Source organism: Balaenoptera ricei, chromosome 2, assembly GCF_028023285.1.
Source record: "Balaenoptera ricei isolate mBalRic1 chromosome 2, mBalRic1.hap2, whole genome shotgun sequence".
Taxonomy (NCBI): domain Eukaryota; kingdom Metazoa; phylum Chordata; class Mammalia; order Artiodactyla; family Balaenopteridae; genus Balaenoptera; species Balaenoptera ricei.
In genome coordinates, this window is record NC_082640.1 from 24,726,023 (window position 1) to 24,750,267 (window position 24,245).

Here is a 24,245-nt window from a genome sequence, read left to right on the forward strand (position 1 = left end):
TAAAGAAATTCACGTTCTTTTATTTATTTATTTATTTATTTATTTATGACTGTGTTGAGTCTTCGTTTCTGTGCGAGGGCTTTCTCCAGTTGCGGCAAGTGGGGACCACTCCTCATCGCGGTGCGTGGGCCTCTCACCATCGCGACCTCTCTTGTTGCGGAGCACAGGCTCCAGACGCGCAGGCTCAGCAATTGTGGCTCACGGGCCCAGTTGCTCCGTGGCACGTGGGATCCTCCCAGACCAGGGCTCGAACCCGTGTCCCCTGCATTGGCAGGCAGACTCTCAACCACTGCGCCACCAGGGAAGCCCTGTACATTGTTTTTTTAGACAATGTTATTACACACTTAGTAGACTACAGTATAGTGTAAACATAACTTTTATATTCACTGGGAAACAAAAAAATTCCTGTGACTCTTTTATTGCGATATTCACTCTATTGGGGTGGTCCGGAACTGAACCCACAATATCTCTGAGGTCTGCCTGTACTGGGATTAGATACTAAATAAAATCAAGAATAGATGAAATTTGAGTCACTATTTCTCTTATTTATTTTTGTTTTCGTCTTGTTTCTCACATGTACATTTTGCTTTGAAGAGGCAAAGTCTAAATGAATCTGCCAAACTCTGACAGCTTTAGAAGTTCTGTTAGAATTAATTTTTGCTAATGTTGGAAGATGCAGGCTTATCTGTGCCCAAATTTATATATGCCAGAAGTTCTGGTCTGTCTTTGTGAAGGTGACTCTAACCAGTTACAAATGTAAACTGGAAATGTTCTTAACCCCAAGTTTATTACTGGCTGGTTTAGGTCACTATTTGACAGACGTATATGTTTGCTAGGCACCAATCCTCCTTTTAATGATAAAAAGTTGTAGTTTATAAACATGCCTCTAATCCTAATTTGGGAGCATGCTGCTATGGTAAAATTTTTTGACTTATCACATTTTCTGTGGGGAAAAAAGTCATCTGGGTAATCGTGCTTACACCAATCCATCTTACCAGCTGTGTTCCTGGGAGGTCTGATATGTGTGCTCTTTTTCTTTTTATTAGAAGCACATTTTAGAATAAAGTAGCCAGTGTAGTGATAAAGTTAAATGTACTAAATTCTATTTAGATTTCATTTCTGAAAAGTCAAAGTCTATTTTATGCTAGAAGAAATTAAGATAAAATTGTGGCCTGAATGAAATAACTTTTCAGTTTTTAAATTGTTACTTTAAAACAGACAGTTCTATACCTACTGAACCATTTTAAAAAATGCTTCTTCCTAGCTAGCTATCAAAGCTGCTTTTCTTTTTTTCCCTTTTCGCCTGTTTTACAGCACAAAAGAAGAGAAAGATCGCCGTTGTGCAACCAGAAAAACAGTAAGTTTGTTTTTTCACAAAAACTCCGTGGTAAACTCTAAAGTGTCTTTCAAGAGGATGGGAAACAGGGCTGTTTTCGTTAGAGAGCTAGTCAACACCTAGCACAGTAGTAGAGGGGACAGTAACACATAGCTCCTGTTACTTATTGTGCATCTATTATGTGCAGGACACAGGTCTTGCTTCTAAAGCAGTTTCTTCTCCAGATCGTAACTTCTCACTTTCCTCCCAGCTCAGCCGACCTGAAGGATGCCCAGTGTCCTGCATTGCTGGTAAAGGCACTCTGTGCCCATGGTTCTTAATGCCCCCAGGGGCCCCGCAGAGCTGCCCGTCCAGGCCTCGGCTCTGCCCGCTCCCAGCCCAGTGAGCTGGAGCAGGTTGCTTTATTTCTCCCCATCTCAATGCCCTCCTCTGTAAAATACCCATTTCTCAGGTGTTTTAGGAAGATTAAATTAGATTCTATGTGAAAATGTGTGGGCCCTCCGATGCTGAATAAATGTAGATTACTCCACATTTCTATTGTGATTTTATGAGGAAGGAGGGTGTTTGACAGCCTGTGGACAGGCCGGCTGTATATTTTTGGAAAATAGTCACTGTTGGTAACGTTCTTATATATTGGAAAATGTCTGGAATATACTACCATACACATCCCTTACCAAGTCATTATGTTTTCTTAGTAGACTGTTGGAAAGGGAATTGAAAACAGCTTTTTTTTTCATGTACCTGAATTGAAACTTAAATAAAATGAAATTGAATAATAACTGCATTGCTATTTGATGCAAATAACAGTTTTCTGGGTATTCTTTTTACATTTCTAACAGTGTTTCAGGTTAATCATCTCACTCCAGTTTTATCTGGATAACATTGAAATAGAGAGGAAAAACTAAGCTAACAGTCACGTCACGGAGGCCAAATTTGAATTCATGACTCCTCAATTTGCAGTCTGTGGATCAGTGATTTTCACCCTTTACTCGCGTCTGTCACTAGACAGCTCGTTAAAACACAGGTTGCTGGGCCCCTTCTGCAGAATTTCTGACTCAGGGTGTCTGTGGTGGGGCCTGAGCATCTCCAGGTGTAACAGGTTCCCAGGTGATGCTGATCTGACAGCTGGGGGACCCCACTTTGGGAACCAGCACCATAGATGACCCCACTAAGATCTCGCGTTTCCGTGTACTTGGAGTTTAGTTTTCCAGCTACGCGGTTTCTACGCACCCAGCCTGTACATCCCCGGGAAAGCCAAGTTGCCTCTTTTCCCCTAAGGCGACAGTTTTTATATTTGTTCGGCAACTTTTTACTGAACAACAGCACAGACTTCTGTCTTAGACTCATAAACCTACTTCACATTTTAAGAATCATCACTTCTTAGATTTTCTTTGGAGATTTTGTTTTCAGTGCGGCCATGACCCACACAAGCATGGACGCCAGAAATCAAAAGTCAGCAGAAGGTCATTGATGAGGAGAAGTCTGACTTAAAGTCAATGCAAGCTGACTTTCTGCATGTCCTAAATATAATTAAGGACATTATTATAATTCTGTCACAAGCGACAAGCCCAGGAGTGACCTAGAGGAACCTCAGTGATCAGTGATGACCCCTCCAGGGGCTGGAGACCCATAGGCTTCTTGGAATTATTGTAAGACTTGCCCCCAAAGATCTTACCTGTTCGTATACATGCACACGTTGTATCTGACCACATTCTTAGCTTAGATTTCTCTAATAGTTGCTTTAAGTTATGAAAAGACTTTGGAAGGTACCAGTTTCTTCAAAAGCGTGAAACCCATGGGAGTTTTTTCTTTATCCACAGATCGTCATCCACAGTGCCTGTTGAGAAAATACCTCACGACCTTTGTTTATTCCCTCACCTGGACACCACAGGTAAACGAGCTACTTAGGACGCCCTGACGCTTCCCAGTATGTCGCTGTGACTGGAGACATGGATATATTTTTAGGTCAACATGAAAATACTCAACTTTGAGCCAACTGTCTTTTTTTCTTGCTGCTTATTTACAGATACCTACTCATTTCTAAGCTAAATTCTTGGTGCCTCTTCTGCTTCTTGGTCAGTAGCTCTAGACACTTCCCTTGGTCTGAGGAAAAGGGTCCATGTGTTACTTGGAAATTACGAGCCCAGTTAGGACTGTGTATCACGAATAATCATGTGGAAAAAGAAGGAGTTGAAAATATCGTTATTAGGCATTTCTTTTTGGACATCGTATGCCAGTTGCACTTGCATGTTTACACTAGTGGTTAATCCTTAAGTCCCTGTGGGCTTCTGAATTGTTCCCTAAAACCCTCTGTTTGAATAGCTGGTTGGGAACAGTATATGTGTTTTAATATATAAAGTCCTGCATCTTACAATAACCTTTAAAAACACAGACGTGAATTACCCTTTGACCACAAATCTGATTATAGACATGTTTGTACATTAAGTAATATATTTGATTAAGAATTCTATTTTCCAGCCAAAACGAAGCCTGTTCTGAATTCCAGGATTAAAACCTATAAACCGTGGAAGAATCCTATTAGGCAAAGTTTTCTTTGTAGTAAAGAGAGCGGTTTTGTGAGTAGACTTACTAAGGTGGTTTTTTCCTAAAGGTCTGGGCAGAGTAATTCTATCCCCAAATTTCCTTGTAAATGCAGCTATGGACTTTTTTTTTTTTTTTTTTGCCTGTTGTATAAAATTCAAACTTCAGAATGGTTTTAAAAGAACCATGTCATCTTTCAGAGTTGGTAATTGTTATTTTACTCCTGTTTCATACCCAGAAAAATAACATGTCTCCCTCCTTACCTGTTGGTTCTCAGTTGAAGTCCTGTGAGAACAAAGCTTCCCAGACTGTCAAATCACCATCCCAAATGAATAACAAGTTTTTATAGAGAAAGAAAGTTTTATGCTGTTAGTGCAGCTTGACTTGGAACAGTGGCAGGAGAGGGTGAGTGTCAGCTGGCTGTGTGACCGCAGTCCGTGTGTGTAGGACATCAGGGCGCATCCCAGTGATGACAGGAATACCTCACCATTTAGTTGTTCTGCTTTTTCCCCGCGGCAGCTTGAGACACAATTAGATCAGCACCTTGCCCTTTTGCTTTATAAGTAGAAAGGCTAATGAGGAAGATGCAGAGTTAAGCCCCTGGGAGGCGCATTTCACATCCATGGACTGGCAAGATGAGAAAGTTTGACCACACCTAGGGTTGGCGTGGGTGTGGGGCAAAGATGAACAGATACACACGATTATAGACAAAATAGATAACCAACAAGCACCTACTGTATAGCACAGGGAACTCCACTCAGTATTTGGTAATCACATATAAGGGAAAGGAATCTGAGAAAGAATATAGATACATACATATATATGTATGACTGAATCACTGTGTTGTATACCCGAAACTAACACAACATTGTAAATCAACTATACTTCAGTTGAAAAAAAAAAAACAGGAACTGGGCAGTGCTTATTCGAGTGTAATTTGGGTCCCTGTGGTGAATAGCTTGGCCGCTTCTAGTAAAACAGGATACACAGACCCGGTGGCTGAGCAGTTCCACCCCATGTTGTAGACCTGGAAGAATCTCTTGTCCGGAAGCAGGAGTGGATTTTCACAGTTGTGTTCATTAAAGCACCATAGGTAATATTTAAAAAGTAGAAACAACGAAATGTCCATCAGTAAGAGAATAGAAAATTCAGTTGTGTTATATTCACACAGTGGAATACTACACAAAGTGAAAAGTGAATGAATTTTCTGGATATACATTTACCCGTTTGGGTGGATCTCAGAAACCTCATGTTGAACTGACAAAATGTTGCAGAAAACCTTTATGGAATATTTTAAAAATAACCTAAGTATCCTGAATTGCTTGTGGATACACATAATATGTTGTGTGGTAAAGTATCTAGACCCTCGTGGGAATGGTAAATGCCAGCTTCAGGGTAGTGGGTTCTTTCTGGGGGGTTGGGTGCAGGATTTCCTGGGGTAGGTTACACAGGGGAACTTAGCTGTGTAACTGGTGTTTTTCTCTTTAAGCTACATTGGAGGATACCTTAGTTGTCCTTTGTCTTATTTTTTGTGTTTTGTGTGTGTGTTTTGAATCCTGCATAATAAACAGAAAGGTTCATTTATATGGTAGAAAAAAATAATCAGGATTCCTAAGATATTACTGTGGATGTAAAACATTCTGATATGAAGACAGAGTGCACCTCTGGGTAGTTTTGCCAACACAGTGGGTTAAGCAGGTTTCTCCGGTCCGAAAGCATCAGCTGTGTTTCTCTTCCCTGCAGGTACCGTCAACGGGAAGTACTGCTGTCCTCAGCTTTTCATCAACCACAGGTGTTTCTCGGGCCCCTACCTCAACAAGGGGAGGATCGCAGAGCTGCCTCAGTCGGTGGGACCAGGCAAATGCGTGCTGGTCCTTAAAGAGGTAAAGCACACCCACAGCCACAGGGGACTGGTTTTCACGGGGTGGTGGCCACATGGGCACAATCCCTGAAGAAGGGGGTCATAGGAATTTGAGTCCATTCAGGCAACATGTACCAAGCACCTCTTTCCTCTCAGTCCTGCGGGCTGGAGGCTGGTGGTACAAAGATAGAAATGGTGTTCCTGTCCCGGAAACACTCCCTGTCTAGTGGGAGGGATGTGCCTTCCACCCCGAGTCAGGGAAACGCTGCTCTACATTTGAGTAAAGTCTTTTGTGAATCATGGCTTTTCTGTTTAAAGAGATGGCCTATTTTGAGCCTTTGTGTAGGTACATTCCTGTTTTTTGTGACAAAAAAGCACCCCCCAAACATCAAACTATACCATGATGAGTTAATTATACCATGTGTTTTAATTCCTTGGGCACAGCGATCCAGTTATCCATTTATCCGTCCATTTATCCATTGAACAAATGTGTGTTCGGCAACTTCTGGGAGCCAGGCACGGCATCAAGTACCAGGTCAAGAAATAAACACCCCCTGCCCTCTGCCCATTTGGGAGATGACATAATTCTAAGTGAGACGTACGGTCGGGTGAAGGCTCGGTGGAGACCAGAGCGTGTGGCCTGGGCGCAGGGGGGGCTGTGACGGATCTCTGGATGTGGCACTTGATCTGAAGTAGGCAAAGTGACGGCGCCTTGAGTGCACAGCACAGATGAGGCTGCGCCGGTGGAGTTCAGGGTGGTCACGTGCGGCTGGAGGACGGCATTGGTCCTTATGTAGAGGTGTAAAATTCACTGGTATAAAAGAGTATGTTATGTTTTGAAAAGAGAAAATGAGAAATCTGGCTGGCCTTCTGCCTCAGCGGGAGGCAGGATGGAGGAGAGGGGCTGTCTGGGAATGGCTTCCCTGGTGTCCTGAGGGATATGGGGCTGAAGCTGTGGGTGACTGGAGCCCAGGTGACACCGCGCCCGTGCAGTTCCCGCCTTGCGAGAGCCCCTGTGAGGTTTCACATTTCATTTCGCCCAAAGAGGAGGAGATCATTGCAGCAAAGCCAGAATGCGTTTACCTTTTCAGGCCATCAACAGTATTAGCAGTTAAAGACTTTCTCATATTTTGGAAAAAAGTCTGTTTTAGAGAAAAAATTGGGGTTACAGTTGAGAAGCAACCCTGTAAGAAAGGGACCAGGCTACTGCTGTTGTTATTTACTCAGACGAATTTGACGTAGAAGATGCATAGCAGGTGCTTCCTGCCCGTCCTGAGCTTTCAGTCATGGGAGGGACAGACAAGCCAATAGCATCTTCAGGGTAGTCAGTATCTGAGGGTGGGCTCAGGGGCTTGGAGATCTCGGGGGCTTCCTGCACGGCCTGTGGGGTGGGGGAAGGGGGCAGCCTGCTCCAGGGGACGGAAAAGCATCTGGGAAGCCAGGAGCATTGGTGGGATCACGGGAAGGAAAACAGGAAGGAACGCTTGCAGCACCTTAAATATGAGGACCATAGGGACAGGCATGGAAAGTGCAGAAATTCAAATCCAGAGTCTGCTGTGGGCCAGGACCCCGTCCTGGGCGCTTTGCCTGTGTCCTTATTTAGACTTGCTTTTCTTGAGATCTGTCACCTTCATGCTTTACGTTCTGAAATCACACAGTGCAAGGCTGGCGTCCAGCCTGAGTGGCGAGTGGATCCCATTGATGAGAAGTTAAAGGGAGATGGTGGCCGAGGAGGGGGTGGGGCCGCCCCTCTTGGAGGCCATCGGGGCTGCTGGGGATTGAGCCCCAGCCAGCAGCCGAGACATGGTGCAGGGCCCCGGCTTGGCCCATAGTATCTATTCTTTCCATCTGACTGTTTACAGGGTAGGCGGGAGACGAGGAGCCCTCCCCTGCAGGGTGAGCCCAGAGACATCATCCTTTGTAAAGAACCGAAAACCCCACATAAATAAGGGTCACTTCTTTTAAACTCGCCTTCCAGCCCAGATATAAGACTGAATTACCAAGGTAGAGCCCTTTATCTGTTGACACCTCTTTTGTTGCTATAGGATGAAAGGGGAAGATATCAGCAACTCTATTTACATATCCCTAACACGCACACTGAGAAAGGGAATTTGCTCACTTAGTGCATTGAACTCTGGATCACTCATATTCTTTCTGGGAACCGATAAGTACAGAAATCAAAATATCCAACAATCCAAAATTATTAACGGTTAATCCAAAGTTTGCTTCAAGGATGGTAAATATAATTAATTTCTAAATGACTCAGGACCCACCATTATTAACATCTGTCCTTCGTATCATGCTGTTACAATACAACGTCGAGCACGTAGCAGATACCCAGTGAACACACGCGAGTGAACACACACTGAGTTCTGCATCCGCTCCTGAGCTTTCTCTCTTCTTGGTCCCATTTTCTCACCATGCTGCTCACTGGGTCAGCCTCTAACGTCCCCAGTTCCTTTTAGGTTTGCCACCTTTACTCCCTCAGGCTGGGAAATCAGCTAACAAATTTAAGTCAACTTCTGTCAATCGACTAAACTTTATTTATTGCGCTCCTACTCGCCATAGAGCCCTTTAATAGAACCGTGAGGGTGTTCAGCTTCAGCAGAGGTTATTTCCAGGTGGGGAAGGTTAAGGAAGACCCCGTGAGACCTTCCCAAGAGTCAGCTCAGCAAGCTCGATGCCCAGGGGCCCTTCTTACTGCCAGGGCCGATGCCTCGGAGGGTGGAGGCTGCTGGAACACTACCCCTAGACAAGTGAGCACTTCCTGTGCGTTTAAGTCGGCACAGACCACAGATCCCGCAGATGGTAGATTCGGTCTAGGAAGAAACCAAGCCCAGATTACATGTAGGGATATCTGTCACTGTATAAAATACAGCGCCTAGACCTAATGGGCTCTCTTGAGTTTCCCCAGTGCTTTCAGCCCTTGAGGGCAACCTTGCCATGGCCATGTCACCTGCCTGAATTTGTGCCTGGTTTTGTTGCCGGTGCTCAGGATGGGACAGGGAAGCTCACAGAAACCTGGTGAACGGATGCGCTTGTGTAAAGTCCCCGCAAGACCGTTTCACACCCACGTCCCGGTGGTTCCAGAGAGGTCCTTGGCCACCTGCGGGCCCTGTTAACAAACACGGTGGCCTGAGGGTCAGTCTTTCTTTGGGGCTTGGCTAGTTTACTTTCTTACATAATTTTTTTAGAATTCAACAGCAGTTAGCCCTCATCAGTCCTCTGATAGGTGCCAGCCATCAAGTTTAAAAGCTAGGCCAGAGCAGTTTTCTGATGACAGGAACTCGTTTTTTGCTGATGTTCAGAAAATGCATGAGGCAGGAAAGAAACAAAGAAAAAAAGCGAGCACTTCGGTTCCGTGAGTGCAAGAAAAATTTAAGTCCCACCAAGCCAATGTTTATGCTAATACTCCTGCTTCAGCCCAGGACCTGGGCATGGTTTCAAATTGCATTTCCCTTACAGAGAATGAGGGCATTGGAGCAAAGACAGAGCACGTTCGCTTTTTCAGACCATCAGGGTTGTTAGTAGTAAAACGTTTTTCTGTCTTTGGAAAATGTAGAGTGATGGCTGTTTTCCCTCTGTCTGGTTCTTCGAGAAGTCCATAAGGTCTGTGGGCATGGGTGTGGAGCCGGCCTTTGGAGAGGGGTCCTGAGCTCTGAGAGGGCGGTGGACCAGAGGGGAGGAAGTTTCTGGCAAACGGGAGGAGGAACGCGTGTTCACTTTCTGGGCAGTGAGCATCCTGAGCTTGAGTGGGGCTGAGGGCATAGGGACCTCGATTGCAGAAGGAGGGCGGTGGAGGGGGGCAGGCAACCTCTAAGGGCAGGAGCCCAGTCAGGTCCAGTCACCTCGAACAAGGGGCTCCCAGAGAGTAGCCTGGAGGGGAGGGGGCAGGTTGAGCCCATCCACAGCCCCTCAGGTCCCCGGGGCGTTTTGTGGGACCCCCGGGTGCAGTCGCAGGGAGAGTGGGCCCTGTGACGACAGACAGGAAGTGATGGTGTTTGTCATAAATGAAACTCGCAAGATCAGGATGGTCGTCGCCAACCAGGACTGTCCTTTTCTATCCCCAGTACTTTCCCATGCACGCCTGCCCCAGTAACGCCAGGGTCTCCCCAAGTCAAATAAACTGCAGGTCCCTGGGGGCCCTTGGGGAACTTGGGAGGTTTTGCATCCCAAGCCTCCCACACCTCTGAGATCATCAGCATCGTGGGATAGAGTCTTGTCGGCCATTCGCAGAGGCATTCAAAGAACTTCTGCTTCATGCTTTCTATGCAAGCTTGTGAGTGGCCAGGTCTGTGGTATTGACTTTGTCTACAGTGCAGTAGGGCAGGCGTTGTGTGCCTGTGTCGGTGTGAGAGAGAGAGAGAGCTAGTGAGCGCAGGAGGAAGAGGTGGTGGGGGGCATCTGATGTATTCACTCCTGTCCATGTGTCCTGCGATGGAAAGTTCAGCTACTAATGCAGACACACAATGAGATGGGAGAACACCGACCGACCGGGTCCTACTGGCAGAAATGGCTCTGAAAACACCCGCTCAGGAAGAATGAGAGTCTCTGTTTTCATAGCAACTCTAAAGGCCATGGGTTTGAAGGCAGCCTGCCAGGATCAAATCCCACGTGCCTTACAGAGATTTGGGGGGAGCCCAGGGTTTTTCTTAAACATTATTTGGTTTAAATTATTTGCGGTGTGAAACCTCTGTTTTTAGCAAAAAAGAGAAATGTATCATTTTCTGTGGGGAGTCGAATAGGGGTCCTTTTTCCCATTTTCCACATCACCTTCCGATGCGTGAAGCTACGGGTGGTAACGGAATTGCTCCTCAGCAGCAGGGGTGGCCTGTGTTTCACTTGCTGCCTTTGGGCAGCGAGGTTTCAGCCGTTTAAGAAATGAACATTTATAGAGGGAAAATCGACAGGTTGTGCCTTTTCTGTGGAAAAGCAAGAAATATGGCACTGGATTTTTATTGCCTTTTCTTTCTGATGTGGAACTTAGGAGAAAGCAACATGAGTCCTGGACACTCAGGAAACTTTCTGGATCCACGAGCCTCCCTGGTTGCTTCTTTCCCTCTAGCACAACAGTCTGCCCCACTTAGTGGAGATCGCCAGGCTTGGGACCTCTGACTCACCCTGACACTGAGGGGCCAGTCTGAATACGATGGGCTAGATGAATAAGATAAAATAAGTGAGGCTAGACACAGCTTCTCCTCCACCAAGGGGGGAAAGTTGTTCCTGATTCGTAAAATACAGAGACACGCATGTGCCCGCATCCACCCTACACTACCCTCCCCTCACTCCCCCCACCTACCCACCTACCCATCCATCCATCATCTGTCTATATCTGTCTTTCTATCATTTATCTCTGTATATCATATTCATCCATTCATCTATCCATCATCTTTCATCTTTCTATCCGTTAATTGTTATCTATCGATCTATGTCTAATGTACCTAAAAGAGTCACTTTGGTACTCTTCATCACCATCTGGTCCAGGGATGCAAAGGTTTAGACACGACCCATTGAGCCTTCCTGGGTTTTTAAGAGAGTAGGTTGTGATTAGTTGAACTTTGCAAACAGTGACTGCAGAAATGACTAAGAGCCCTGAGTACTGGTCTGATGATGCCAGAGTTTGGGGTGACTAATTGGGTTGCCACCAGGGCACAAAGGAGCCAGGCATGTTCACCTTTATTGAGTAAGATTTTTCTCTCCCTCAATCTGCTTCTATGGTCTTCATAGCTCTTTAGCCTCAGAAAGTGCAGAAGTCAGTGGCGTGGGGACTGCTGGGTGTAGGCGTATTGTTTTTTGTCCATCCGCACCTTCCTAGGGTCTTTCATTCAGTTATCTGACACTCAGCAGCTATTACTGTGCATGGCCGCATCAGATGCTCTCCCAGCTCTGGGAAGCCAGCAGACAATGAAACATCATCCATCCATCCATCCCATTCATCCATTTAGTCGGGTCCTAAGCAATTCCTGAGTCATAAGCATGTACTGGTGGGCACTGTGCTGGAAGCTGGGGAGTCAAGGTGAGCAGATGTGCCCCGCAGGTGAGTTGACAGTCCCCCCTGCAGAGCCTCAGGGGGGAGGACTTAGGCATTTCAGATTATACTGGAAAGAGGAAAAGTCTTGCCTAAGTGACATCCAGTTAAGTCAGTCAACAAAATCAGAGATGCGGACGTGCCTCTGGACAGTATTCTCTGGTGTTCTTGTTGCTGTTGTTTTAAGCTTATGCTGAATGTTAACCCATTGAGAACAGTGTACCGAGCCTGTGGGTGGTATAAACTATAGCACATACATAATGTGTGGTTCAGGAATTAGCTAGACAGTGTCCAGGAAGATTGGCAAAAAAAGTACAAAGTTTTTTTTTGTTGTGAAGGTTTTATGATTTGCCTGTAAAGAAGGTCAGATACTTTTGCTGAACTTTCTTATTGTACTGTAGGGTAGGATTCTGTAGCAAGAAAATCAGTGGCAAATGCTGCCTCCTGGGCCCCCATTGACATAGAACATATGGTACCAAATAAATTCTTGGAGTGAATCAATCATTAAGTTTTAGATGTACAGAATGATCCAATATCAGTGCCCATCTTGAAATTCATTGAACAAATTCATTGAACAAATTCCAGAAAAGTCCTATTGCCAGGCATGGTTCTAGCTACTATGAATAAAGCAACAAACAAAATGAAGTCCCTGATTTCTCAGAGGCTTAGGTTCTAGAGGGAGGGACAGTAAACAAATAAACAAATACGTTTTGGATACAGGGAGGGTTTCCTGGTGAATTGGATATGGACCGTGAGAGTAACAGAATTCACGGAGGCCTTGACAGTCAGGAGAGGGAAATCGAGGAGAAGAGAGAGCCGTAGGACAGAGTAAATCTGTCTGATTCGGGCAGTTGAAGCCTGTCCACTGCACCTCCAAGTGGAGGTGGGTGTATGGGTCTGAAATATACACTTGGTGACCATGGGTTTGCTAGCACGTGGACCGTGTTTGCAGCCAGCTGCGCCCTGGTGTGAATGTAGGTGGAAGAGGACAGTCCAAGGATCGAGCCCTGAGGTCACCGTCATTTGAGTTGGGGACATGGAAGGATCAGGGGAGACTGGGTCCTGGGGGTAAGTATAGACAGTGTCTGCGGAGGAGGGAGTGTTGGGCGGCGCTGCCAGCTGCTGACGGGGTCCAATAGGAGGAGATCTGAGAACAGCTCCTTGGCGATGCCGGCACCTCAGGTGATCTTGCTAAGACCTGTTTCAGGGAAGCCCCATTGGATTGAGTTCCTGAGGGGCTGAAGGAGAAAAAGAGGAGTCTTGAGTGTCTTGAGGAGTTTTACTGTAAATGGAAACAGAGGAGTGTGAGGTGAACGAAGGAAGATGAGAGATGGAGAGAGAAAGTGGTTTTCCTCCTTTAAGATGGGAAGTGTTACCCCCAGTTCACACACAGAGGGCGACAGTCCAGCGGAGAGGAAGGAGAGGATGAGGTGGGAGAGGGGCCGTGTCAAGTGAGTTCGGGCTGCTCCAGCAAGGTGCCACGGACTGAGCTGGGTGGCTTAGGGAGCAGACGTGGGTTCTCACGGGTCTGGAGGCTGGAAGTCTCCATCAGGAGGGCAGGTTGGTGAGACTCCCTTCCTAAGCTTTGCACACAGCTGCCTTCTTGCTGTGTCCCCGCATCTGAGAGGGCGGGCACGCTCTCTGGTCTCTGCTCACAAGGGCGCCCTGTCATGGAGGATCCATCCTCGCGACCTCATCTAAACTTAACCACCCCAAAGCCCCACCCCCAGTACCATCACATGGGGGAGGGTAGCGCTTCAACATAGCAATTTGGCGGGACATACTCAGTCCATAGCAGAAGGGAAAACCACAGGTGGAAAAGAATACTCTGGAAAATAGTCTAGAGTATAAGGGCATTTTGCTGCTGACGGATCATGAGCTCAGAGGGCATAATGGGTGGGTTCGGGAAGCAGCGAGGAGCTTGCGATTGGGTTAGACAAGGGGGAAGTGCAGAGCCGTATGGGAATGGGATTCTGGGCAGAAGGAAAGTTCTAGGATTGTTGCGTTTCTGGTGACCAAGCTGAATGAAGGTACAGGGTGTGATGGGATTCTCCTGTTGGTCTTCCAGGGGGATGTGGATAATTCCTGAAAATCTAGCCTTCTTTGGAGAGTGGTCTTTTAATCAAATTGAAGTGATAAAGTAGGGAGTACTTTGGTGCGGGGGGAAGGGGGCTGCCTACCAGGGAGGCACTGGGCTCCCCGACCTTGCCGTTGAGCCTGGGGGGGAAGGGCCTGCTCTCCGGGTGGTGGGTTGTCCAGGGGAGGTGAGCCTTCCGTGAAGAATCGAAACAAAGGTAGAGGGCAGTTTCAGCCCAAGCGATAGAGTCCACGTGGGAAAACATGTCAGATTATTACTGTTCTTATTACAATTTTTGTAACTAATAACCAAAGGAGAGATGAGCATAGTGATTATTAGATAATATTTTGGGGTGTATTAGATGCAGCAGTTGCATTAATTTTGGGGACGTGCCCAGAGCAGTCAGTTATTCAGGAGACTGAACGAAAACACCTACGTTTAAGGGTAAATAACTTGGAAAAGTCTTGTTTTCTTTTCCAAGCTTGTTTCGTGCTTTCCTCTGGCTTCTTAGAAGGTTACGTTTGCGCTGCAGAGAAGGAAAGACCCTGCTGGTTCCTCTTTCCTCTTACGAGAACATCTTCCTTTATTTTCAGTTTTTGGTGGCATTTACTTTTGTGAACGTTTAAGAAGAAGTGCTGCGTACTCCATTGATACACTGTGGACCTCTGGGGGGTGTAGGATAAATGTGACTTCACTCCGGGAAAAGAAGCACAGCTGCTACAGTTTGTCTGAAACCCAAACTCCTTCTTTGGGTTTGGAGACGTGTTTTAATTAATATTCTCCACTTAAATCTAGTTACAGAAATAAAACTCTGCTCGTCTGTCTGCTCTGCAACGCGCCGGGCCTCTAATTGTATCGACAGCGCAGGTGCTCACATCAGAGTCTTGTCTCATCTTGGTCCTCTTGCACTTTATGTATCTCATCCACCTGGCGAAGCCCTACTGATGGAGAAATTGCTGGTTAGGCAAGAGAAATTTTTTTATCATTTTATTATTTTAAAAAACCCATTCATAAAATTATCTCGATTTCATCTGATTTTGAAATTGAAAGAAATCATCTTTGAGGCCCGTGAGGGCGTTTGATGGTCCCGTCCCGATTTCTATAAAAAGCTAATTATTGTAACTGTGGCTCTTGGATAGATTGCAGAGCAGAAAGGTCTGCTGTAACAGTGAACACGTGAGGGGGGCTCGTTTGCATCCAGATCCTTCTTCTGACTTCGCCGGAGAGAGAATATCCTCCTTCCTGTTATCCTGTGGGCCAGTCTCTCTCTAAACGTTTGCCCTAAAGAGACATCTCCCCCGCTGGCCACTAGAATTCAACAGATGACAAACCTCTGAGGTCAGGAACCTGTCTTCTTTCCATTAAGTTAGCCCAGCCTGAGCTGTGGGAGCTCATATTTGCGTTCTGAAGTGTTTTCTAATTTTAACACTCAGAGAACTAATTTTCCTATTAAGTGGTTTCCTGCACTTTCAACATTGTTATAACTTTAATCATATGATATAGTTGAGGTTGGAAATGATCTTAGTTACTTTCGGTGTTTGGGGAGAAGTTTTCATGATAGTGCATGTGAAAGGAAATAACGGAATTCCGTGATTTCACGAAGTGAACAGAAAAAAATCCCATCGATTTACGGAATCCTTTGAGTGCTGACCTTGTACCTGAAAGGGGAGGGGCAAGAGAAGGAGACACGCATTCACTGAGGGGCTCCTGGGTACCAGACGCTTGGCGCTGTTTGCTTCTTCCCCTGCCGACACCACCTACGCTCTGTTCTATTTGTCTCTTCCTCCCTCTGATGACCCTTCTCTCTTCTCCTGTAACTGACTCACTCACCGTTTTCTGAGCAAACTTTTGCGCCTGATGGAGCAGAGGTAGGAGAACGAGAGGCGCAGCAGGACGGGGCCGTGGAATGCACTGTCAGAGTCCTTGGAGGTTCAGAGAGAGGGGCGCGCAAATTGGATTTGAGAATTAGGTCATCGGTGCCCTTCAGTTTTGTGCACTGGTTGGAGGAGAAGCCAGATTCGGGTGGGTTGAGAATTGAAGATGAAGAATTTAAAAGTATAGAACTTTTTTTTTTTTTTTTTGAGAAGTTGTGTTCTGAAGAAGAGGCGGTAGCAAGAAAGTCAGGAGCTTCTAAGGAGACTTATTTTGCGAAGGTGCGAGACTGAAACATAAATACAGGCCAATGAGAATAGAGAGATGAAGGCTCAGGGAGAGTTTATTTTGTGGGTGGATGAGGACTGCTTGGATATCAAGAAGAGGGCTCCCTTAAACATTTTTTATATGCCGAGCTGTTACCTCCTTTATTTCTCATAACATCCTTATTACAGGGGAGAAAATCTTTTCCTCTACCCTCTTAGGTTCAGTAGGTAGGGGCTGTAAATTAAACTGACAAAAGACAGATTAACAGGAGAAAAGGGTTGAAAGAAATGAAAACAGAAAAGAAATTAAAAACCAAAGAAGCCAATAGGCTTGAGATTTTTACACACCATTTTAATAAAAGACAGTACATTGTGGAGAGGTGATCAGACAAAGGGAAAGGGGTCTGGGCTCCGAGGACTGTTAAGTATATGCGGGAATCTAACAGAAGATAAGGGGTTTTTTTTTCCTAGTAAGATTTGTTTGTGCAGAGTCATCTCTGGGCCATCTTTGTTTCTCCAGTGACAAGGGTTGTTTTCCTCCTGGTCCAAGAGCGGGGAGGGGAACACTTTCACAGTATTTTAGGCAGAAAGGGGGAGGGCAGAGAGTTCCTGCTGTGTCTGCTGTTTCTCAGTTGTGTCAGGGCAAAATTAACCCTATGCCAAAGTGGCATATTTTGAGGTGACAAGTTCTGACCCCCTTCATTGTGAACCACGTAAATGGCAGTGCCCCCATTATACAGATGAGGAAAGTCAATCAAGCATCTTGCCTAAGCTTGATTAGCTTCTAAGGGATGGACCTGGGATCCCATCCCATATCTGTCCAACTTTACAAAGGCTATTGCTTCTCTGTCATACTGTGGGGACTTCTGTGTAGAAGCGTGTTCCCAATAAACATTTCATGAAGTCTAGGAAATCCAGTGAGGCATTGCTCTAGCGCTAATTTCCTCCTTGAGATACTCAAAGCAATCTTATGCCAGTTTATTGGGAAGAGTGTTCATCAGCTTCACAGCTAACATCCTGTTAGTTAATTGGGGGCAGGGTCTGAGCTACCCTTTGTGATCAAGAGTGTAATAACTTTGAATTCTGATGTTTTGCAAGGTACAGTAATTCAGTCTAACTTGGGTCATAATAACAGCTGTCAACTTAGTTATTTTCATGGAGTAACTATAATACACTAAGATGGCAGGTACATAAATTATTCAGCTCACAATTCCAAAGTTTTATAGAGAGCTTGTTGAATTTAGAGACAAATGATGTGACATTGGGAAAAGCCAGGGGAAAATTATTCAATATCACATGCATTTTACAATTTAATTGCTGCCTGCTTCTGCTCCGAGTTGAACTCTGGAAGGCATTTTCTTTTCACAGTCACAAAATGCATTTCTCTATGCAGCAAATAAGATGTAGCTCTGGGGTTTTCTCAATGAAACACAATGAAAAGATTCAGTTGAAATTTTATTGTCTGTTGATAAACACTTGGTGCATGATTTCAGCCAGTTTCAAATGGATTTATTTTTAAACTCGGTTTCTGTAAATTGTACTGACAGTAAATAATAAAATCAGATGATTATTCTAATAGAGAAAACAAACACAGTAGAACTGCTTGTATTGCTGTGTCCTGGCCTTTTAGCGTCTTGGCTGAAACATGTTCTCTTGATGGGGCTTTACAGGGACCTGGGAACACAGCAAAATGCCACCCAGGCAAGGAAAAAAGACAGTTGCCATGCTGACTGCAGAGTATAGAATATTTAAAGATCGAATCCTCAGTTATGAGAAGGCTTTGTTTCTCTTAATTAAATCAGGGTGCAGACCACACCAGTTACATTCCAGAACACACCAGGTACATGAAAACTGGGACTTGAAAATTTCTGCAGCACACTTTTCATCTTCTTTCTTCCCATTAATACTGTGCTGGTCTCCTTCACAAAATAGTAGGCGCTTCAGCAATATAGCCAGTGTCCTCCCAACTCAATAAGGAATTTTTCTCACTCTCTCAGTGGGGTTTTGCTCTGAAACATGGCACGTGAACTCAGTGCCTGGCTCGTTCCTCTTCTGGACGGGGAGGGGCTTCAGGCACGGCGGGCACTGTGTGCTGTCTGTATGCTCCGGGACTTGGCACAGGGCAGATCCTCAGCGAACGGGCGTTTCATGGAATGAAGCCCCCGAGGTCTCAGTGTTCCTTTATGTGCTGCATTGTATCGTCACATGTTTTTGAGCTCTCTATCCAAATAACAGCAGCTCATGAGCATGCCAGAACTCATAAATGTTCATCGATAATGGGGATTTGCTTATGGGAAACGAGTGCCTCAGAGCGTGAAGTTGAGGCTTTAGCAGGGAGATGTCTGGTCCCTCTGGGACTGTTGCAGTGGTTCTGACCACGTGTTCATTTCCTCGCACTTGGGACTTGGGAGTGAAGGGGTAGCTTGAGGAAGCTGTCAGATGGTGTTAGACGCTCAGGCTTCCTTTCGAAACACTCACGTCTCTGAGAAATGTCCTAACGTTAAATGTCCATAAATTGGGTAAGCGTCAGGTGAGTTTCAAGTAATGTGTTAGCCCTCCGTACAAGTATCTGAAGCTTATCCAGAAGCGTTGGAACAAACCTCCCATCTCCATCTTAGTGATTCCTTTTGAAATATATTTTTAAGGATAAAATGGAATTCTTAGTAACCGATACTGCTGAAGAGGAATCCAGTTGTAGGATGACCCACGGCTCTTTGGAGAAAATGGTTCAGTTTGTCTGCAACCAGGAACATTAGTGAGAGCCGGCCATCCCCTCTGGCCAGTGGTTCACACTCGCCCAGGCAGAGGCATCGGATTTCACCGCCCTTTCTATCCCCTTGGTGTCGAGCACGTCAGTGCCAAGCTGCAAAGCGTTCTCTCTGGCTCCATCCCAGCCCATTGCTGACTGGAGGTGCAGGGCAGACAGCTTTGAAGTGTCACCGGGTTGGTTTCTAAAACATTCTTGTTTTAGCAGAAATGGATGCAGTTGACGTTCACGGCGATTCCTCTTTCCCAACAGGTTCTTAGCATGATCATCAATGCAGCTTACAAACCTGGAAGGGTATTACGGGAGTTACAGCTGGTGGAAGACCCACACTGGAATTTTCAGGAGGAGACACTGAAGGCCAAGTAAGTGTTTTCAATTCTGGGAAACGAGGGTTCTCGTTATTCTTTGCCTGCCACTTTGAAACTTGTCCTTCCTCTTTTTCACATGGCCCAGAGAAGTGGAAACCAACGGAAGGCTTGTTGTTCTGCAGTTCTGTGCACCACACGCAGAGTTTATTGTGTTAAATATTCAGAATAAAAATGTACTGATGGGTTGTTTGATCCAAAGGGGAACATTTATATAAAGAGAGGATTTCTCTTATCATTATTATACGTTTTTCATTAACAGATCTTAACATCTGATATTATAGAGTTTACGCCAGATACAATGTTCCTTACTCTGAGAGTTGACAGTTTTAAAAAATAGGAAGAACCAATACCTCTCTTTGCTTTTGGTTAATAGGCTGTAGGTGGACATGTAGTTGGTCACTTATTTTATTTGGAAACAGGCTAATTGGAAAGGTAATGTTTGCTTTGCTTTAAGTTTCTTGAACTCTGAAATTGGGAACACCCCCTGATCTGCTTTGCAAGAACTCAGTTGTTTAGGAGACAGATAGAAAAAGACCCATGTCTCAAGATAACTTCATGTTTAGTAATAGTTTTGGTGGTTTGAGAGGGCTTTTAATATCCACTTAATTCTTTTCAAATGGAATAGATCTTCACATAGATCATTATACAGGTCCACTTCCTGTATAATGGTGTCAAAAGGTATCACTTAGCTGTAACATTTGGAAAATGATGCTGTTTAAACAGTGAACTACTTTTCAATGGCTAGGGCATACCTAAGCCCTCCTTTAGGGAAAGTGCCTGTCCTATTTGTAGTGAAAATTAAGGAATATTAAATAACTTATATGACCAGTGGTATTTTCCTCCATGGTTAACTTACACCAGAACTGAGTACAGATGTGGAGAAATTCACAGTTATACGCATTCATTGTTAGTTACCCACTCAGCCTTTCCTGTGTCTTTTTTGAGCATCTCTATAATTTTAGATTCAACAAAAGTCATGTATGGTCTAATGATACTCCACTAAACCACAAAAGGTAAAGGGAATACGTGTAGATAAGGAGAGTTTTGGTTTGTTGGAAGGTGTCGTGTCAATGAAGGGTGACACCATACCTCACCCTTCCCTTCTTTCCCAAGAAATATTTAACTGAGCTTCACCTGTAGCCCAGAAAAAAATAAAACATGTTATTTTTCCAGTCTAACATTCTGTATTTTTCTACTTTATATAAGCTGGAGATCTTCAGCCACAGTAGAATACTTTATTATAATGTCGATTCATACTGGTAGTGGTGGCAGGAAACCCGGGCAAGTATTTATACAGAGAAACCCTTCTTACGTCTTGTTTTAAAATTTTTCTGTAAAATTCAGTACATCCAAAATACACCCAAGGATATGGAAATAGTAAAAGTACAACAATCTTCAATTCCATTAAAATCTCCCCTGCTCCCTAAGCTAGCCAGAAACTCGCTCCAGATTCCCAGAGTGACAGGGAGAGTTCATTTTGCACTGTTTGCACTCATTTTCCCATTGCCAAGTTGATCAGAGCTTTTATGAAACCAGCCTGATACAATCAAAACAGACACAGCGCGACCCAGCCCTGCTGTATCGTAAAGGCAACGTATTACCTATTATATCAAACATGACAGCGTGTTCCTTAGCAGAATCTTACACAGCAACTTATAATGAGAAAATGTGTGTCTGAACTGGATTTCAAGTGTCTGGATCTCAGTAGTATCTTAAAGCAGCTGCTAACAATGACAGATTTACAGTCAGTGGGAATATCCCTTATAATACTACGTGTTGAGTCACCTCTTTCCTTCTGATGTGAAACGGCAGCGTTTTAGATCTTGATAACTTTGATGTTTTCATTGGTGCAAAAGGGAGGAGAGAGAGTTGACTTCTTCCCATTTTGCTGAAAGGCTAAGATGCCTTCTTTCGTGAATAAATTAACTCAGCGAGGGCGGAGACCTGCGTTTAAGGCATTCAGTTGTCTTGGTTGTGGTCCTTGAATTATAAAACCACAGAGAGTGTTCTCAGTAAGAAAGGGCGTGAGATTCTTCTCTGTAGAGCTTTGGGAACGCTGTCACTTAGCATCTGGGGGTTCTGATTGGTTTTTTCCTCTTCTGAAAAGACCCATTTAGTTGAGAGGGTAGGGGTGACATTGACAAGGGTTGATCTGTAAATAGAAGAAAAACGAACACTGTCATCTACAGTCGTCCCCCAGCGATTTTGCCTATTTAGCCAACAACCATACCTTTTATACTAGAACAAATTATCGAAATGTTTGAACACCATATAAGAAGCCTATCATATAATGAGTCTTCAACATGGACTGAAAGGCAGAACCAGGAGTAGCTTGTGCTAAAGGAAAAGGGGATGCTAGTGTAGGTCACTTCAGCAGCTCTGGAAGAGGACGTTGTTTCTTTCCGATGGATTGAAGTTACTAAATTGACCTACATTATTTAGAATTTCGGGAGGAGGAATTTAGGCTATACCTGGCTATACCTTAGGGGGATTAAAAAAAAATCCAGTCCTCTGCTTTTAGAGACATTTACATATGTTTTCCAACATGTTATAGAATCTTCCTGAGGGGGAAAAATTGTTAACTCTTGTTTGAATGGCTTTTGTGACAACCTTTATAAAAGCCAGGCAGAGGTTTAATAGATTTTCCCAGTCTTCTTTTGTTACAGTTATGCAGAATATTTAAAGTGGAAATATCCTGATGTAATTTTGAGTGAACTAGATTTCATTATCACTTAGGCAGAAGCAAGGAGATAAAGTCAAATCTTTACTTTTAGGTGAGTCACGTTCAGCTCTATGGAAATGATATTTTGGTTTCTTTTTTCATAAACAGTGACAATTTTGTATGTGTTTTCATTTATTCTACCTTTTCGGGGGCATTTATTCATGCCCATGCTTTATGAACAGTAAGATGTAATATTTGACTATCAAGGAGATTTATGTGAAAAAGGATTCCCAAACTGAGAGACTTTTCACTGAAAAAAGATTTTGTTGGTTCATATGTTAATCTTTACTTTGCTCAGATGTGTGAAATTTGCTCTCATGAAAATGTATGCTGTAAACATTACGTTAAGCAAGCGGGTGAACCCGTTTCTGAAGAGAAGACTGAATTTCGGTGTGTAATACATTCATCAGGTTATGGGCGTGGCGTTTCTGGGTCACACACAGACCAGTTTAGGGTGTTCTGAATTAGAGGTTGTCTTTCATAAAATAAACGCCCACCCCATTTACCACACAGAGTTCCCATGACTTGAAATACAGGAATCAAGAAGGAAGAGAGAAATTTCTGAGGTTGAGTATCTTAAGACTGAAAGCTAGTGTTGCACTGACTCTAGTTCTAGATGAAGAATCTGTGACCAGTGAAGTAAAAGCTTTGTTTTGAAGGAAGTCGGGGCCACGTCTTACTCTTTATTGCTAATGAGAAGAGTGATTTTTCTCACTGTGTGCCACGCATCCTTATTTCTGCAGTTTTCATCTTTTTTTCCCCTTTTAATTCTTCCTTAAATATTTGAGGATGTGAATTCACTTGACAGGCTGGAGCCTTATTCTCCACTGTCATTATAGTCCTGTCACAAGTAAATCTTGCATCACAAGATTTTTAAAAAAGGTCCTGATACGGGTCATTTTGAAAGATGAATGATAGAACTTAGGCCAAATTGAAGTCATTCTGTTTGGACCAGCGTTGGTGTTTTCACTTTGTATTTCTTTTTGACTCAACGTGCATTTTGATTTTTCTCAACTCTTAACTGAAAGAGAAGAGACCGTTTTCCCCAGAACTCTTGTTTGTCCATCTTCATCTGTCTGTCTCCACCCTGCCACATGCACTCACATGTGGACATAAATCCCTACTTTGGCTGATAGGAAATTATTGGAAGGCTTACCCACACTTCCTTATTGATGTCAGGGGGAAAACCCCTTCATCTACCCTCTTAGGTTCAGTACCTGGGAGCCTGCAAACTAAACTGACAAAAGACAGCAAAAAAAAAAAAAAAAAAAAAGACCATTTCTTTCCTGGTGCAATGGATGTACACACAGAAGTGCTCTATGATGTGTAACGCAAAGGGACAGTTAGGGTTTGGAGCTTATACCTAAGTCATCCCTAACTTAGTGGGGGGGGGGGGGGAAGGGGGTGGGGAGAAAAGGCCTCTGGGGGAGAACAAATAGGTTTCTTTGGGAAAGACATATGGGTTTTTAGGAGAAAAACTGGGAGATAAGAAAGTTTGGAATAGTTTGTTTATGCAGGCAGGAGTGGCCTTTCTGTCTTCTTCAAGGTCGTGAAACTCCTCCAAGAGGGGATTTATGGGAGGTTTATCCCTAGGATGAGAAGCCTCCCCCCGACCCCCAAAGAGGGGATTTATGGCGATCCTCATTTCTCAGAAATTTCTGCCTTTAGTCAGATAATGGAAACTCCAAGAAAGCTGCTTTCTGCATCTGTTGGATCGTAAACATCTTCCCCTTAAAACAGTCTTTGTGTGCACTCTGAGACTCTGAGTGGGTCCCCACGTTCACAGCAGGGAGGCAGTCCTTCCTGGTCTCTCCATCGTTCTCTGCCTTCCTGTACTGTTTCGAAGTGTGCTCCCAGTCAGCCCTGCAATCACGAGGGTGGACAGCAGGTATTCTTAACAACCGTTCTGCACCCAGACAACCATTCTGTTTTTCACTTCCTGTATTCAGTAAATTACACGAGATACTCAACACTTTATTAGGATATAAGCTTTGTGTTGGCTGATTTTGCCCAGCCATAGGTTAATGTGAGTGCCCTGAGCACATTTTAAGGTAGGCCAGGCTAAGCTATGATGGTCACTAGGTTGGGTGTATCACATGCATTTCCGACTTACGATATTTTCAACTTAAGGTGGGTTTACTGGGATGTAACCCCCATCGGAAGTCAAGGAAGATCTGCACACAGCTGTGTAAAGGAGCAGGTTGACACTGCTGATGTGGAAACTGACAAGGTCAGCCTTCCTTGGTGGTTCTTTCTCTCTCAATTGTGCTTAGTTTTCCAAAAATTAACACAAGTGCTCTCAGCCAGAGCTACCACTACATGCAGTTTTCCTGGAAAATAAATTATCGTTCAGGATTTCAACTTGAAAATTAGGGTGCACATCAAGGACATAGTTTAATAGGCCCAG

At 44.5% G+C, this 24,245-nt stretch overlaps 1 protein-coding gene across 6 annotated transcripts in view; it reads left to right on the top strand.

Annotated features, from left to right (window-relative positions):
- Window positions 1-24,245, top strand: part of SFMBT2 (Scm like with four mbt domains 2) — a 222,993-nt gene that overhangs the window by 179,665 nt on the left and 19,083 nt on the right. For all 6 annotated transcript variants that reach the window (XM_059912123.1, XM_059912115.1, XM_059912134.1 and 3 more), the window contains 4 exons: window positions 1,315-1,357; window positions 3,157-3,227; window positions 5,621-5,760; window positions 19,001-19,110. In XM_059912123.1, coding sequence (XP_059768106.1) covers window positions 1,315-1,357; window positions 3,157-3,227; window positions 5,621-5,760; window positions 19,001-19,110 — 364 coding nt within the window. The remainder of the gene's footprint in view (window positions 1-1,314; window positions 1,358-3,156; window positions 3,228-5,620; window positions 5,761-19,000; window positions 19,111-24,245) is intronic.